The sequence below is a fragment of the Pantherophis guttatus genome, chromosome 7 (assembly GCF_059756535.1).
Source record: "Pantherophis guttatus breed Tessera chromosome 7, ASM5975653v1, whole genome shotgun sequence".
NCBI lineage: Eukaryota > Metazoa > Chordata > Lepidosauria > Squamata > Colubridae > Pantherophis > Pantherophis guttatus.
This window is the reverse complement of record NC_142069.1, coordinates 79,038,384-79,057,045: the sequence shown is the minus strand read 5'-3', so window position 1 is coordinate 79,057,045 and position 18,662 is coordinate 79,038,384. Positions and strand designations below refer to the sequence as shown.

Below are 18,662 nucleotides of genomic sequence, written 5' to 3'. Positions count from 1 at the left end.
TTTAATGGAATTAGACTTATTTAGAAAACAACTGACCGTCTATACAATCAGCAGATTTAAGAACTTGGTCTAGGCCAGCGGTCACCAACTGGTGGTCCGTGGACCACTGGTGGTCCGCGAGAAAATTTTGGTGGCCCGCAGAAAAATTATTTACATTTTTTATATTGTACTAAATCAGGGATCATCAAACTACGGCCCCTGGGACAAATACGTGCAATGAACTTTTGTGTTACTGCAGAGAGTCTCCCCCTTTGGAGTCTTTTTCTGCGGGGTTGGAGGGGAGGAGAAATTCTGACTTGGGGTCTGCTTCAGCCTCCTGGTGCGTGGCTTTGGGCGAAGACTGGAGGGAAGCACTGCTGGTGGCAAAGAGAAGAGGGCCTTGTTCCAGTGGGACTGCGTTATGGCCTGGAACTGGCTGACCATCTCAGCCCGCTGAGCCTCCAGGTGCCTATACCTGGCCTTGAACTCTTGCAGGTCTTCCCTCTGCTTGGAAAGCCTATGCTCCTAGTCCTCAGTGAGGTGCTTCTGCTGAGCCTCCTTCTCAGTCAGATCCAGTTTGAACTGAGCCAGCTGTTTTGCCAACTCTTTCTCATGGTAGCTGCTTAGCTCCAACAACTGCTTCCTGTTGGGGCCCTAAGGAGCCCGGGCGGGCAGGTGAGGAGTGGCTGAGAGGGGAGGGACGAGTAGAGGCTGGCGAGGCGCCCCTTGACGTGAGTGACATCGAGTTGGCCATGCCCACCCAGTCACATGGCAACCTAACCACGCCCACCCAGCCAGTCATTAGGCAGATCATATTAGTGGTCCGCGGGATTTAAAATTATGAATTTAGTGGTCCCTGAGGTCCGAAAGGTTGGTGACCCCTTGGTCTAGGCTACACTCATGATATCTGTGTTTCACTGCATAGAGCAGTGTTTCTTTACCTTGCTAACTTGAAGATGTATGAACTTCAACTCCCAGAATTCTCTCTTCTGGGAGTTAAAATCCACACATCTTCAGATTGCCAGGGTTGAAAAACCCTGGCTTAGAGAATTAGACCATCAGTCATCTGTTTGTTTGCCCTTGAACTCAATTATTAATCTACCAGTTTATTGATAATTCATAACTGGAATATACACTGCTCAAAAAAATAAAGGGAACACAAGCAGAAGACATCCGAGATCTGAATGAATGAAATAGCCTTATTAAATACTTTGTTCGTTATATACAGTAGTTTTGTGTTCCCTTTAGTTGTTTGAGCAGTGTATAAACTACTGTATGTAAAGAACAAAGTATTTAATAAGGCTATTTCATTCATTCAGATCTCGGATGTCTTCTGCTTGTGTTCCCTTTATTTTTTTGAGCAGTGTATTATTTCACTAAGAGATTAATATATGCCACAAATATTTTGCACCCTTGCATACTATTTATAACCTTTGTCCTTCAGACATATCTGCACAATTTCAGCAAATCTCACTTTACAGTGCTCAAGTATAAGGCCCTGCAACAAATTAAATATCTAAGAAAGTAGTCAAATTACCTTTTAATTTAATTTCATGATCGATTTCACACATACTGTACAAAAACTGTCAAAAGAAACAGTCCAAGTATTTGCAAAAGTTCCAGAGAAAATGCTTTTGCCTACTATGGTTGGTCTGATAAGAAATACTCTTTTTATTTCTTGTCTCCTGAGACCATGCAGTAATAATAATCTATTCTTAAATTATTGTGGAAATACATGCATTTTGTATAGCAAAAGAACATGAAGCTTTTTGTGTGAGCCCAAGGACTCTGGGATAGCTAATTGAGGCAAACAACACAAATGAACTGTTAAAAGCAAAATACACTTACCTTTCTATGCTAAAGTAGGCTTAAAATGGCATAAATTATTCAAGAATATGAGATTCAGGCAAATTTCACTCCCAAAGGAGCGAAATTCCAAAGAAATATGTTTTATTCTGCTTTTAGAAAGATGTCTGGAAAGAGAAGCCAAACCTAAACAAAATCTTTTCACTTTACCTTAAATCAAGTGATTATGCTCCTTTGAATTAAGCTTGTAATAAGAATTTTTGCTGCCTGCTCTTTTCCTCAAAGACTTTTTGATGATAAATACTTCCATTCATTGTAATTTTTTTTTGCAAACTACTCCTTTCTAGACCAAAAAGAGCTTTTTCTCTCCACCACCCTGCCTTAAATAATAGAGCAGATTAGCATATGCATTTGGTTTTATTACTCAAATGTTAATACCGACTTGGCAATTTATTCCTCCCACTGAAGTGTGTTGATTATTTCCTTTCCCACTGTTTCTCTGGTATTTGAGCCAGCTTGACACAGGCCTATGCTAAGCATTGCAGCTGCAAGAGGCAAACACAATGCTCTCTAAAGGGCTATGAGGGGCGCAGAGCTGCTAATATTGAGGGCTCTTCGTTCTGCTGCTTTTATCTTTTTTTTTTTTTTTGCATTCTGGCACCTCTTCGTTAAAACGGTTTCCCACCCATCTAGTATGCCATTCTGGCAACGATCATTTTTTGAAAGAATGCTCTGTAACTGTCCTTCAGTGAAAACCAAACAAACGAAAATATGCTGTTGGATTGCTTGTTGGTGCAGTCAGTATAAGTGACCTCAGTCTTGAGTGATGATGCCCTTAAGTCAAATCTGCTTCCAGGATTGTACATGATATCCAGTGGTGGGATTCAGCCAGTTCGCACCACTTCAGGAGAACCGGTTGTTAACTTTCTGAGCAGTTTGGCAAACTGGTTGTTGGAAGAAATCATTAGGGCAGAGAACCGGTTGTTAAATTACTTGAATCCCACCACTGATGATATCCCTATAAAGATGGGGGAATCATTTGGAGGTTATTTTTTCACCTCTAGCCTAAAGTTCTGGGATTCCCCACATCTGTGTATTAACCAGGTCCAATCTTCCTATAGCCACCAGTTCACAGAAAGCCAGTTTCAGGGTCATGTATCTTAGATGATTTTACTATCTATTATGGGTGACTTGCACTTCTTAGATTTCCCACTTCAAGAATGGGGTAGCATTCATGCCGAAAGGGGGGACTAGAACTCGTAGCTTCTTGGTTTCTAACCCAGTTTAGCCCCTAGACCAGTTTCCCTCAACCTCAGCCACTTTAAGCAGGGGTGGGTTCTACTTACCTTTACTACCAGTTCACAACGGGGCCGCGCGCATGCGCAGAAGCATTCTGATGACATCAGGGTCGGTGGGCGGAGCCTCCCACTGGTTTTACTACCGGTTCTATAGAACCGGTCCAAACCGGGGGCAACCCACCACTGATTTTAAGATGTGCAGACTTCAACCCCCAGAACTCCTCAGCCAACATGGGGAATTCTGGGAATTGAAAACAGCACATCTTAAAGTGGCTGAGGTTAAGAAACATTGCCCTACGTCAAACTGGCTCTGAGTTTAATAAAGAACTTATCTTTGGATCCAGACATTAGTCACTTAGATACTATAGATGCTTGAGTTTAGATTCAGGTTTTTTTCGTTTTCCCTAGGATTTTTATCCAGCATCATATTCCAGGAGATATGCAAGGCAGACATTCAAAAGCTAAACAATCAGATTAAATGCATGCAAATAGATAATTGCTTATTTCCTAGTATTGTAGCTGAGCGCTAAGAAAAACAAAAACAAAGCACAGCCTTCAGCTGGCAGGCAAGAGATAAACACGACTGCCAGCGCTAGCTAGCCATGTTGCAGCCCTCAAACTGTATCAAAACTGCTACTGCATTATTAACCATTATTTTAGAAATAATATTTAGGAAATAAATCTTCAGTCTTACTTTTTCCCTCCTCAGTTTAGGAATTAATATACAGGGGAACAAGCTCTCGTATTTTGATTTTCTAAGAGTTATTGATGACCGTGCAGCATTCAGATACAAGAAAAGGCATACCGTGCCCCCCATACCACCAATCAGCTTTGTCCAACTCAGCATAGATGAAGCTATGGCTAAAATAAAACAGATGGTTACGGATTCTTCCGATTTGCTGTACAAGGTGAGTACTGTGCAGTGGCTTCAGTGCCCACCATCCATGCCCACGTGGAGAAAGAGAAAATTCTGTGATCCAACTTGTGTTTCAAGGAGACGCCAAGCACATAGAAAATTGGGCCGGGGCAATGCATAAAAAGATTCCAGAAATGGTGCCAAGAAAGTGTTCCCGGGTACAAGGTTGCGATTGTCTGTTGTGTCTAAGGAAGTAGGCCTATTTTTCACCCCTATCGCAGGATGGTACCTTCTCAGACATGGAACTCCCCACTGAATCCTGGACAAAAGGGATATTCATATCTGCTTTCCTTGGGGAAGACCACCCAGGGAGACAAGACCATGCCTCTAAGACTATGAAAACACACATTACTTCTAAACAGTTGTTAGAGTAATAACTTCAGCTTAAGGCCCTAAAATTGTGGGGCTTGTGATGTTCTGATCCTGTTGAGCCATTTCATTGCCAAGCTTCCCAGTTCATGAAAATCGATTGGGGGTGGGGAAGAGAACAAGTTTCTAATTCAGATTCAGGGGTGGGCTGCTGGGGGTTCGCAGGGGTTCGGGAGAACCTCTAGCTAAGATTCTGTGCAGTTTGGAGAACCCCCAAATCCCACTCCTGGCTGGCCCACCCACCCCTCCCCTCCCAGGGGTCCCCACGCAGCCCGTTTTGGATGCAGGTAAGTGCAGGGCGTGCACGGAAGCTCGGGGGAGGGTGAAAAACGGGCCTACTGGAAGTTCGGGAAGGCCAGAGGGCCTTCAGAGCCTGTGGAGGTTGTTTTCACCCTCCCAGAGGCTCGAGGAAAGCCTCCGGAGCCCGGGGAGGGCAAAAACGCCTCCCCCACCATGGTGCAGGAGGCCGACAAGGCCACGCCCACCCAGCAACTGGGCAGAGAACCCCTTGCTAAAATTTTTGAAGCCCACCCCTGCATTGGCACCCACAGGGATGAATGTTAGAGTGGGCCCAAGCCACCCATTGTGGTGAGAGAGAGGTTCTCTGAGGATGGGCTCCAACACAAGTCCGAAAACTCGGAAGACTAAACCTCTGGTCCTGGTGACCGACCCAGATTGGATCCTGCAACATTATTCTGGGACACCTATATCTGCCTTCATTCATGGACCCCGGTTTCTGTGCACAGGCCTACACACCTGCCAGGAGGCTAGTACTCACAGACAGTTAATCTAAATCAATGCGCTGTCCAAATTAAACGAATGGATGTTTAATTCACACATGTTTAGAAATGCATACAGGAAAGTTCCCCAGCTGCCCTGCTGTTCAAAGCTCTCTCCATCTTCCAATGCCCAGTGCTCTCCGGCTGAGTCGGTTGCTATAGGCGACTGTTGTAAACAGCCATCCCCCCCAACCGGGTGAAATAATCCTGCAGGGAGAAAAGGCTGTTAAAACAGCTCAGCTCATAAAGTGCTGGGACGAGAATTCACAGGGTTCTTTGCACGATTTGGTATGTTGCATATTTGTTGAAGGAAAGAAGATTTTGCATGCTCTCCTTCTAAACATTCTGCGTGAGCTTTTTTTTTTACAGAGGAATAAGATTGTCTCAAACCAGCTTCTTTTTAGCTACTTTGCTTGTTTCTTCCCCACAGGCCTTCTCTGCTTTTGATAAGGACCGTACTGGGACAATTTCGACTCTTGATTTCCGGCAGGTGCTGCACCATTTCTGTTTCACGCTTTCGGAGAAGCAGTTTAGCCATCTTCTGAAACTGCAGCGACTTCGTGGCGAACATTCCATTGACTGGAAACATTTCCTGCAAAAATTCAACCTCCTCTCAGAGGTAAGGATATCAGTTGCTTCTACCGTACGTGGTAGGGAAGAGCAGTGGAAGCAGCTGGGGGCAGAAACGGCTTTATTTTGCAATATTAGGGATCCATGCATTTGAGAAATTAACAATGTTGGTCTGTTTCCAAATGGCTTGAAGTCACAAGGCCAGATCAAGAAGCAAAACTAACCCTTGCGAAAGCACTATTCCCTACTTACTCCCTATTGAACCTACTTTGCTCAGCCTTTTCAATCCAAAGCACAAGGGGGGTCAGTGGGTGTCTTTAAACTTTATCCAGCATTCCCTGGGTTTAAATAAATGGAATGCAATTTGTCTGGATGGGAGGGGACTGATCCAGGTTATACGTATTTGTATGTCTGGGTATGTTCAGCGGAAAGCCTCCTATTAATAGGTGTGGAGGCAAGACCTATTCATCCCCTGGACTGTTTGGAGATGGACAAGTGGAAATTTATTCCCATCAAAGGGAAACAGATCTCTGGACTTCTTCCCTATTCCAAATCTCTTTAAAACAGGGATACTTTTTACCTATTTCATTCACTTGAGTGATTTCCTGCTGAAAGCATACTGAACAGCTATACAACTTCTCACCCCCACCAAAGGCCATTCTACTTCAGAAAACCTAAACATATATACTTTATGTAGTAGCATTTAGTATATTTAGTAGTAGTAGTAGTATATACTACTAAAATTCTTTTGATGGTTTGTAACCTTCAGTTGGGCGAAATTGTATCACAGGGCAACAATTTTTGAATCAACGTTACGTCAGATGGGCTAACTTAACATCCCAAACCAGGGACCCACAACTCCTGTGGGATGGAAATTTGGCAATGTTATTTGATCAGTGATGCCATGCCTCTGCGCTGCCACGGTCAGCCATACTCATGTGATTGACATGTCCAATGCTCTCTCTCTCCCAGGAAAGTCAATGGAAAAACCAACAGGATGCTGGCTTGCTCCCACTCCCACTGATTTTTTGCCCACCTATGGTCATTCTATTTCTCTATTTAGGTAGGCAAATAATCTTTGAAACAATGACCCAACAGTTGTCGAGTTTCCATTAATGGAGTGGGTTTTTTTTTAAATTATTATAAGTTTTAGCCCTATTTCTTTCCTAATTACATGAGAAATTAACCCTACACAGGCTAGCATTCAGACATCCCTTCAGAATTCTTCATCTAAGGGAAGAGTAAGCTTCCCACCACTTCTGAATTACACCACGAACCTCAAGAACTGTTCTGTACTTATTAAAGCAAACCAATAAACCAATAAAAACTCTTTGCTTCCTATACTTGTAGAAATCAGCTGTTCTTTAATCTGACAAATATGCTACCTGAGGCTACTACAGTATAGCTTATTTTGGCTGATCATAAAAAAACTATCAAGGACTGGAGGGGGAAATCTAGGAAATATGCCAGAATAAAGCAATGGCAACTTCTTTATTATTGCTGAGGAAGCTACATGGGGATATCTAGATGGTTACAAGGAGCCCAATTCACCTTGAGTGAATTTTTAAAAGGTTTTTTATTTTTAAATTTTATTTATACTTTTTTCTTTAACATCCATGGGTACTTGGTGAACAGTGTATTGTCCTTGAGTGAATTTTTGATAAAGCTACTATGTTTCTCCGAAAATAAGACCCTGTCTTATATTTTTTGAACTCTGAAATAAGTGCTTGGCCTTATTTTCGGGGAGGTTTTATTATTTTGGGGTGTGTGGAGTAAGATGGGGCTCCTCTTGCCATCTTACCTGATTTCCAGCTCTGTGTTTAAATATTTTCGGGGAGGGCTTATTTTTGGGGGGAGGCTTATTTTAGCACATGCTCTCAAAAGCCCGATTAGGTTTATTATCAGGGAATGTCTTATTTTCGGGGAAACAGGATAGGTAAACATTTGGAACATGATACAGTAGTTTCATGTAATTCATGACATAGGTTTGACCTATAATACTTGAATTGTTCAATTCACTAAATTATATTCTTTTATCTCTTCACTTCAGTATTTGAAGGAGATATACCATCATCTCTCTTTGTGATACTGAATTGTGTTTTTCATTTCCCCCTGGATGAGGAAATATTAGACAGCTACCTCTAAGCTCTCTAGAGAAAGTGATGAAGCAGATGAAAATCAGCAAACTGAAGATAGAATAGAATAGAATAACAGAGTTGGAAGGGACCTTGGAGGTCTTCTAGTCCAACCCCCTGCCCAGGCAGGAAACCCTACACCACTTCAGACACATGGTTATCCAACATCTTCTTAAAAATAGGTTATACGATTCGGCTTTACGTCCAAGATTTATAGGTCAGATCAAAACTGACTATATCAAGTAGATCTCATCCAGATTACAGATTCTACTTCTTTCCACCACCAACCATTTTGCCTGAAGCTGATAATAATGCTGAAAGTCAAAAGATCTGGAGAGATTTCTGTTCAGGAAGGCTGCTATAAAGCAGTCTTCCTGGGGTACATCCTAGTATACTGTATATGACATTTTTCAGCTTCATGATCCAGAATTCAGCCAAATCCAAACTGAACGTACTTATTTGTATTTTTTATTTTATTTTATTTATTAACAAGGCTTATTGGTTGCGTCAGTCTGCTGATTTTGAGCAGCAAAGAATTTCCCAAATACATAATTTGGGACTAAAAACAAAGCAGTATATGATCAATTTTTTTTTTAAAAAAATCATACATCGCAGTAGCACATATGAAACAGGGAAGTACATTCAGTGCAATAAAAGCCAGTTCATCATCTCCAGAGTGATTCTTAACTAATATTTTAATGAAAAGTCTGCTGCCTAATAGAAGAAGGAAAGAATAGCCATTTTCAGCCTTTAATATGATTATTCAGACATTTTTCCTGTTGATCTGATTTGGGAGAACTTGGTAGAATTGAGTTATGGGGAGGATGAAATAAATATTCTGGTTCCATAGCCATTAACACAAATTAGCATAAATAACAATAGCTATTATTGAATAGGTGGGACTGGTATCTTGTCAGCAGAAAATATCTCCTTTTAGGGGGGAAAAAGCATACTAGGGACAGACAGAGCTATGCTAAAATGACTTTCTGGCAACATTCGCAACACATTTATAAAATAAAATGTAAAAGTTTAGTGACGCAATTCCACGTGGAAAATATCCTGATATCACCTTGCTACCTCATTGGAATGAATCTGCTTGATGACCTGCTCTGGCACACAGTCCTGGTAGAGGACAATTTTCTTACACTCTGTTCCTACCATGAAAATACAAGCAGTCCTTGACTTGCAACAGTTCAATTTAGTGACCGTTCAAACTTGCAACGGCACTGAAAATCGCCATGATCATGTGATCAACATTTAAATGCTTGGCAACTGACTCATATTTATGACGGTTGCCGTGATCCCCCTTTGCAACCTTCTGACAAGAAAAGTTAAGGAGCAAGGCGATCAAAACGGTCAGTCCTAGAGGAGATCAACCCTGACTGCTCTTTAGAAGGCCAGATCCTGAAGAAGAAACTCAAATACTTTGGCCACCTAATGAGAAGGAAGGACTCACTGGAGAAGAGCCTAATGCTGGGAAAGACTGAGGTAAAAGAAGAAGGAGATGGCAGAGAATGAGGTGGCTGGATGGAGTCACTGAAGCAGTCGCCGTGAGCTTAAATGGACTCCAGAGGATGGTAGAGGACAGGAAGGCCTGGAGGAACATTGTCCATGGGGTCACGATGGGTCGGACACGACTTCCCAACTAACAACAACAGATTCACTTAACAACCGTGTTCCTAATTTAATAAGTGCAGTAATTCACTTAACAATTGTGGCAAGGAAGGTTGTAAAATGGAGCAAAACCCACTTAACAAATTTCTCACTTAGCAACATAAATTTGGGGCTCAGTTGTGCTCATAAATCAAGGATTACCTTGGGACACAGCAACGGTCATAAATATGAACCAGTTGCCATCCCCATCACCCTCCTGCCTTTTTTTTTTCTTTTTAAATGCTCAGCATTATTTTTCGTTAGCTTCCATTTTGCATGAGGCTCAGTCGGAGGCTGACTTGCAAAAGCACAGGGTGTTTTCTATCTACCTATAATATCTATGCAAAGTGTCAGGATTCCGATTAAATTAGTCAAATTGGTCAAATTAGATTGCATATTTATTAGAGTTGCAATGTCATAGTGTTTCTGAATTCATTTTGGTTTTAATTACTTCCAAAGTGTTTCTACTCTATTTGCATTTTTAACGTGTATTTAATTTTCAAGCAAGGTGTGAAGTCACCAAAGGAAGCTAGACAGAGGCGTCTTTTTAACAGGGAACAATATAATGATTGGATACTAGCATGACCAAGGCTCAAAAATTTCTTGAGTCTTGAAAATAAGAGAACTGTAAAATGAGGGTTCAATCTAGCTTGACTTAATTAAAGGATCGGTTGGGAGATCTTGGATCTCCAGCCAGGAAAAGGCAGTGCAAGTCTGCCATCAGCTATTGGGTCACTGTGGCCGTTTTGGCCCAGATATTTACAGGGAGGTTATTGTAAAAATGAAATGAAATATACTCTGTCTTGAGTAAAATGGGTTATAAATTTAACATGTACATTTTTCATAATTGCTAAAGCAATATTAGGGATGCGGTGGCTCAGTGGCTAAGACGCTGAGCATGTCGATCGAAAGGTCGGCAGTTCAGCGGTTCGAATCCCTAGTGCCGCGTAATGGGGTGAGCTCCCGTTACTTGTCCCAGCTTCTGCCAACCTAGCAGTTCGAAAGCAGGTAAAAAATCCAAGTAGAAAAATAGGGACCACCTTTGGTGGGAAGGTAACAGCGTTCCGTGCGCCTTTGGCATTTAGTCATGCCGGCCACATGACCACGGAGACGTCTTTGGACAGCGCTGGCTCTTCGGCTTTGAAACGGAGATGAGCATCGCCCTCTAGAGTTGGGAATGACTAGCACAGGGGGAACCTTTATCTTTACCTTTTAAAGCAATATTCTTCAATCTGGTATTTTATTTTTATTTTATTTCATTTTATTTTATTTCCAATTTATATACTGCCCTTCTCCCTGAGGACTCGGGGCAGTGTACAGCCAGAATTAAGAACATGAAATACAAATATTAAAAAACAATTAATATATATATACATTTGGCCCAAAAATTAAAAATCACAAACCAATTAAAACATTTAAAAATTTCTTCTTAAACCAGCCCGGCTTGCTGGAAAAAGTGGGTTTTAAGGGCACGGCGGAAGGCGCTGAGGTCTTGGATTCTCCTTATCTCTGGGGGCAACTGATTCCAGAGGGTAGGTGCCCCCACAGAGAAGGCCCTCCCCCTGGGGGTCACCAGCCTACATTGTTTGGCTGATGGCACTCTGAGGAGGCCCTCTCTATGGGAGCGCACGGGTCGATGGGAGGTCGTCGGTAGCAGCAGGCGGTCTCGAAGATAGCTAAGCCCTATGCCATGGAGCGCTTTAAAGGTGATGACCAACACCTTGAAGCGCACCCGGAAGACCACCGGGAGCCAGTGCAGCTCGCGCAGGAGCGGTGTTACATGGGAGCGCCATGTTGCTCCCGTCACTACCCGCGCTGCTGCATTCTGGACCAGTTGGAGCCTCCGGGTGCTCTTCAAGGGGAGCCCCATGTAGAGAGCATTGCAGTAGTCAAGGCAAGACTATTCTATAAGACTAAGTCATGCCTAGCATTGATCCCACTGGCTCGGAATTATGGGTGTTGTAATCCAACACACAACAAACGGGACTTTTTAATTTTCTGCTATTATAGATCTGACATTGTAGAGTTCCCTGCAATGTTGGGGGACTTTGCTTTGCTATCTCTAAGTTGTGATGGTAGGCAAGTTCTGAATCTTCATTCAATTCTCCTAATTCCTAAGCGTTTTCCCCTGCTGAACTTGAACCTTTCCACACAAGATAATAACTTGCAAGGAATTGGTTGTGCCCTTCAAGAAGGCAAAACCAGCCAACAATTTTCTTCCTCAGCAGTGGAGCAGACACTGGAAGAGGATAAGAATGGTGATACTGTTATCAATTCTTTTAGCATTTTGAAGCATACACTTCTAAATTTAAAAGAATAATCCATGGGGGAAATCCATTTATGTGTAGGGACTGATTTTGCAAATACTGTATTCGCTTCAGAAGAATTCGACCTTGAATTGAAGAGGAACGTCCCCTGAAAAAAGATTAGGTAGAATTTAGTCTGCCTTTTTTTGGGTATATTTTTGGTGCATTCAATATAACAGTCCCATTTAAAGGGGAAAACCCCAAACTTCCTTTTAAATAAATACAGAGAAAATAGAATACTTCAAGAAATATATCTAACTCAATGACCTGGGTGACTGTCTAAGAACATGAGTGGACCCTATTGGATCCAGGCAGAAACCTCTTAATCCAGCATATTTTATTTTTGCAATACCAGATCAGGTGCTTTGGTAGGCTTGCATGCAAGAGATGGACACATTCCCTGTCTCCAGGGAGTTGTCCTTTTGCAACTGGGATTTGAATGCCAAGTGCCCCAAAAGTGGAAATAACACTGGGGCTCAGTTCATTTAGTGACCATTCGAAGTGACAATTGCATTGAAAAAATGACTTATGACCATTTTCCACACTTACGACTTTTGTGGCATCCCCATGGTCATGTCATTTTACCAGCTTGACGACTGGTTCGTATTTATGACGGTTGCAGTGTCTCAGGGTCATGTGATCATCTTTTGCAACCTTCTAATAAGCAACAGTAATGGGGGACCCAGATTCGCTTAACAACCGTCTTACTAATTTAACAACCGCAGTGAGTCACTTAACAACCGTGGCAAGGAAAGTCGTAAAATGGGGCAAAACTCACTTATTTATTTTATTTATTTATCTATTATTTAAATTTGTATACCGCCCTTCTCCCGAAGGACTCAGGGCGGTGAACAGCCAAAATTTAAAACACATACAGTATAAAAATTAAAAAGAATTAAAACAAAATTAAATCAGTTTGGCTTCCCTAAATTTTAAAACCCTTTCCCCATAAAATAACCCATTAAAATTTTAAGCCAGCCCGGCTTGCTGGAATAAGAAGGTCTTTAACGCTTGGCGGAAAGTATGGAGGTCCGGGATCAGTCGTATTCCTGGGGGTAGCTCGTTCCAGAGGGCGGGTGCCACCACAGAGAAGGCTCTCCCCCTGGGGGTCGTCAGTCGACATTGCTTGACCGACGGCACCCTGAGGAGACCCTCTCTGTGGGAGCGGATTGGCCAGTGGGAGGTTATTGGTGGCAGAAGGTGGTCTCGTAAGTACCCGGGCCCTAAGCCATGGAGAAACTTAACAAATTTCTCACTTAGAAACATAAATTCTGGCCTCCATTATCATAAGTCAAGGACTGCCCCTGTTTAAAGTATTAAAGTATTAAAGTATTAAAAATTAAAACTGATGTATTTGCTGCTGGTTCTGCATCTCATCATTATTTGATAGGGTTTTAATAATGTATTGTTTTAGGCTGGCAAATAATTTTGTTGCAGACTCCCGAGAGGGTCTTAGTCAGAGGACTCCCAGAAACAGCAGGCTAGCACACGTGCGTGCATTCCCACATGCACGAACAGTGGGCAAGCATGTGCACGCACGCTCCATTTGTGTGAACAACGGGCACGCGTGATGCCACTTGCACAAATGAAACTGTGTGTGCGCGTGCTTGCTGGCCACTCGCGCCAAATGATCCTCCTCCCCGCCCGCTCCCTGCTGGTCTGCAAAGGCAGAAAGGTTGGGAACTGTGCCCTAGGCCACTCTTTAAGAAACATTGCTCTAGTCCAAACCAGTGCAGAAGCTCACCATTTCATCCTCCCCTATCTATGGCCATCCAGGGTCCAGCTAAACATGTTCCCTGAAGGAGAGTCTGTTGTTTTCCCTCTGCTAATTATTGGATAGTAGTTATGATTTAGACAGCAGGTACAGTATAATAGTGAAAGCATCAGGCTAGAAACTGGGAGACCCTGAGTTCTAGTCCTGCCTTAGGCATAAAGCCATCTGGGTAATCTTGAGCCAGTGACTTTCTCTCAGTCCCTAGGAAGGAGGCCATAGCAAACTATTTCCGAAAAACCTTGCCAAAAAAACTCCAGACGAAAGTCAAACGTGATCAAAAGGAAGAAATAAAAAGTAGTGCTTTATTGGTTGGATGGTTCTCTTAGCCTTTTTTCTCCAAATACTCCGTTTCACATTTTAGCCATATATCATGGCTTCATGGAGCCTAAACTGATGTCTACCAGCCAGTTCTTTTAAACTAGTTGACAGAATATTCACTTTCCAGAATTCCAGAGCAGTTGAAACAGGGAATGGTGTGGGGATAAATCAGGTCTGTTAGTCAAAAGGTAAGACTTATTTGAAATAAAGATGTCAAGAGACCGGATTAAGCTCCAATTACTGAAAAAGCAGGCTTTTTGGAGAACCTTTGCCTAAGAGGCATCCTTACTATGAATGGGGATGTAATTTGAAAGATAACTGTAATCCTCCTGATGTGTACACACACGCAGGCCCCATAGGGAGTTTGACCAAGGCTGAGGTTTGCTCCTTGGCTTCTCTAGACCCAAAAGAAGTGCAATACTGCATACTTTGTGGTCAGCCATCTTGAGAGGAGTCCACTGAACCATGGAATTGGTTTTATATGCATGTCCTAGAATGGAAGATGTATGCTACCTATATACCAATACAGCTTTGGGCAGTATATGGAATTAAAATCCCAATAAAATATAAACCTCTAAAACACATAGAATACAAACATAAGATGCATAGATGGTGCAGTTAAGAAACTCAATTCAGCCCTCAAATGCTGAGGCAGATAAAAACCTTTTCAATGGATGCCTAAATTGTAGCAAAGTCTGTGCTATCTTGGTTTCTGGGGGGAAAGGTATTCCAAAGAGTTGTGTATCACAACAAAAACCATCCTCTCCTGCCTCATGTCAAAGGACTCCTTAAGGCAGTGTTTCTCAACCTCAGCATAGTCAGTAAAGATATGTTATAATACGACAACATTGTTGTTTCCATCTGATGAGTGACATGGTATATATGATTTCTGAAAATTTTGTACCCAGAGCTATACATTGAAAGTATCCAAGTTCCATTAGTGTAAAGCCTTTCTCTTTCCCAGGATTTAGTACAAATAATATCAAGTATAGGATTAGAAATTAAAAGACGCTTGCTCCTGGGGAGGAAAGCTATGGCAAATTTAGACAGCATACTAAAAAGCAGAGACATCACCCTGCCAACAAAAGTGCATGTAGTCAAGGCTATGGTTTTCCCAGTTGCAATGTATGGCTGTGAAAGTTGGACCATAAGGAAGGCTGAGCGCCAAAGAATTGAGGCCTTTGAACTCTGGTGCTGGAGAAGACTCCTGCAGTCCTCCTTGGACTGCAAGGCGATTCAACTGGTCAGTCCTAGAGGAGATCAACCCTGACTGCTCTTTAGAAGGCCAGATCCTGAAGATGAAACTCAAATACTTTGGCCACCTAATGAGAAGGAAGGACTCACTGGAGAAGAGCCTGATGCTGGGGATGATTGAGGGCAAAAGAAGAAGGGGATGACAGAGAACGAGGTGGCTGGATGGAGTCACTGAAGCAGTAGGCGTGACCTTAAATGGACTCCAGAGGATGGTAGAGAACAGGAAGGCCTGGAGGAACGTTGTCCATGGGGTTGCGATTGGTCGGACACGACTTCCCAACTAACAACAACAACAACATAGGATTAGATTGCAGGTCTCTAAAAAGCTACACACAACGGCACCACATAAATGCCACACACAAAGTAGCTGAAAGCACACACACTGCTAGAGAGAAATTCCCAGTGGATGGGCTCCAGCACGAATCCAAAAGCTCAGAAGACTAAACCTATGGTCCCATATAGGATTAGATTCATGGGAGTTCATATACTATATGTGTGTGAAGATTTTATTTAGTGCTTGAAATGGGCCACAACAGTTGTGTTCCTACCAAGCCTTTTTTTTTTTATTTCCAAATTCAGCAGGTTTTCCCTCATGTACGATTATGTAAGTGAGCGAGAACTGTGTAGCAAGCTTCTTTTATTGTTTTGACTATCTCTGGGAATTTTCTAAACATTTGATCAAATTCCTTCTTTGGGTTATTCCTTCCTTTAAATCTACTACATGGATAGGTATTACCATGGATCCAAATAGGTAAGTAACCAAGTTTATTTTGTAGAATTCAATTACCCAGAATTTGCCTTATGCTCAAAAGGTGGAAGTGTTTTAAGGCAAATAGTAACCTTGCTTCATTGTTTAAATAAAGGTATTAGCCCCTTATTCTTGACCTCTTGTCCTTTCCCCTGGCATTTCCTGATATACCTTCAACAAAACTTGCATGGTGCATAGAGTCCAAGCTGGTCTTGGTGACACTATTCTTCTCCGGTAATACTGAATTGCAAACTAGAGCATACAAAACTTTTGCCAGACCAATTCCTGAATACAGCTCATCTGTCTGGAACCCGCACTACATATCGGACATTAATACAATCTAATGAGTCCAGAGATACTTCACGAGAAGAGTCCTCCACTTCTCTGCTCACAACAAAATACACCAGACTTGAAATTTTGGGCTTAGACAACTTCGCCGTCTTCGGTCTGACCTAAATGTAGTACATAAAATCATCTGCTACAATGTCCTACCTGCCAATGACTACTTCAGCTTCAACCAAAACAATACAAGAGCACGCTATAGATACAAACTCATGGTAAACCGATCCAAACTTGGTTGCAGAAAATACGACTTTACGACAGTGGTCAATGCCTGGAATGCACTACCTAACTCTGTGGCTTCTTCCCCAAACCCCCAAAACTTTAACCTTAGACAGTCTAAGGTTAAAGTTTAATGTACTGTCGACCTCACCCCATTCTTAAGAGATCTTGAAGGGGCGTGCATAAGAGCACCAGAGTGCCTACCGTCCCTATCTTAATGTCCCCTTTTATTCGTATCCATTTCATGTATTCATAATCATGTTTACACTTATATCTGTTATCAAATATATGCTTGACGAGATAAATAAATAAATAAAAATAAATATTGGGGGCAGGATTCCTGCATGATCCTTAAGAGGCATTGGATCCCTTTGAAATTACTTTCTTTTATACATTCTTAACCAGGCAGAAAGAGAGCAGACTCGATTTGCTTGTCGGGACCTATCCAATCAAGAGGTTTTGGCCCGCATACAGGAGGTAGTGGGTGCCCGCTTTCAAGCCATCGAACAGGAGTTTAAAAACGCAGATAGTGCAAAAACAAACCTGGTGTCCAAAGACGTCTTCAGGGATATCTGTAACCGACGCTTCTTGCTTCTAACTGATGAACAGGTGAGCAAAGTGGGAATTTCCTTAGGAATCGTTTCTCTCTCTCTCTCTCTCCCAGACAGAAAAAATACTCACCTAGGAAATATTGATACGGCCCTGCCAAGTTATTTGCTTTGTTTTACCTGGTCAAAAGTATAAATAATGCATTAGGTTCCCGATCTTTCTTCCCCTCTTTCAGTGCCTAGGAGAATCGCTTTTATGCAACTCAATACAGAAGCGATGAGTGGAAATGTTACAACATAGGTGTATATTCTTTCACATTCGAAAAAAAAATGTTCTCTTACTTTTAACCCCTTGTGTGCAAAACGACTCGATTCTTTTTTTATATACATTTCTATTAAAAGTTTTGCAAAGAATCTAAAAACCAACACAATCTAATCAATAATAATTCTTTAAAAAAGCGAATGTACTGAAAGGGAAAAAAAATGAATAGGAAGAAGCTTCCAATTTCCCTTGAGGCAAATGTAAGCACAATTACAAAATTATCTCTTACTTTATGGTTACACCAAAAGACCACTTTTTTCTACGTATTATCCAGACTCTTTTTTTAATAATCATTGAAATCACAGATCATAAATGCACTTTCATGAACGAACCTGATTCTTGATTCTTGAGCTTACTGATCTAAGGCAGTGGTGGGATTCAAAATTTTTTACTACTGGTTTAGTGGGCTTGTCTTAGTGGGCGTGGTTTGGTGGGCGTGGCAAGGGAAGGATACTGTAAAATCTCCATTCCCTCCCCACTCCAGGGGAAGGTTACTGCAAAATCCCCATTTCCTCCCAATCAGCTGGGACTCGGGAGGCAGAGAATAGATGGGGGCGGGGCCAGTCAGAGGTGATAGGTTCTCCGAACTACTCAAAATTTCCGCTACCGGTTCTCCAGAACGTGTCAGAACCTGCTGAGTACCCCCTCTGATGTAAGAAGAACCTGGCCCAGAGAAAATGGATCTCATGTGGGTCTATTATCAGTCAAAGTTCTGAGCTTTTGATCCCCTGATTACAAGGAGGTTTAGATTGCTGTTACCTTTTCAGTATCTCTGGCCCAGGGATGAGCCAATGAGAGAATATCAACTGGTACTAAAATGTGCCATAAATATAATCCGCTTCAAGTCCAGTGGAGGCTGACAGGAAGGAGGTGAGAGCGGACAATGCATAGAAGTTCTTCAATAAGCCTTTCTTTGTTAATAGGTCCAAGATCCCTGTTCAGAAAGCAGCTCTTTTTTGCCTCATGTCAATGAATCCTAACACCCTGTATGAAAATTATAACTGGAACCCATTTAAACAGGGGGTCAACTAGTCTTAAATATACCAGGAACTCAAAAAGCCTGAAACTGATTGAGGCCAAGTCCCCAGTTTCTCTACTTTTGTTGAAGCTTCTTTGGAACTACCTTTTGTTGGATACGTGTGAAGTTTTCCACTTCATCTTGTCTGTTACACTGTTGATAGATTTCCCAGGCTGGCAACCTTCAACTGATAGTTAACCTGGAACTCACAGCAATGATAATATTCAGTTGGAAAAAAAGCATTTTGAAGTCCTCTAAGTAGCGCAGTGTGCTTTGCTTTGTATAATTTATAATATGGTAGACATGTG

The 18,662-nt window shown here is 42.1% G+C and overlaps 1 protein-coding gene across 4 annotated transcripts in view; it reads left to right on the top strand.

Annotated features, from left to right (window-relative positions):
• The window catches only part of EFCAB6 (EF-hand calcium binding domain 6), a 157,401-nt gene that overhangs the window by 123,352 nt on the left and 15,387 nt on the right, over nt 1-18,662 (top strand). For 2 of the 4 annotated variants that reach the window (XM_034442018.3, XM_034442017.3), the window contains exons 24-26: nt 3,793-3,991; nt 5,578-5,766; nt 16,872-17,075. In XM_034442018.3, the coding sequence (XP_034297909.2) occupies nt 3,793-3,991; nt 5,578-5,766; nt 16,872-17,075 (592 nt within the window). The remainder of the gene's footprint in view (nt 1-3,792; nt 3,992-5,577; nt 5,767-16,871; nt 17,076-18,662) is intronic. The other 2 variants (XM_087873287.1, XM_034442019.3) reach the window with 1 other exon arrangement.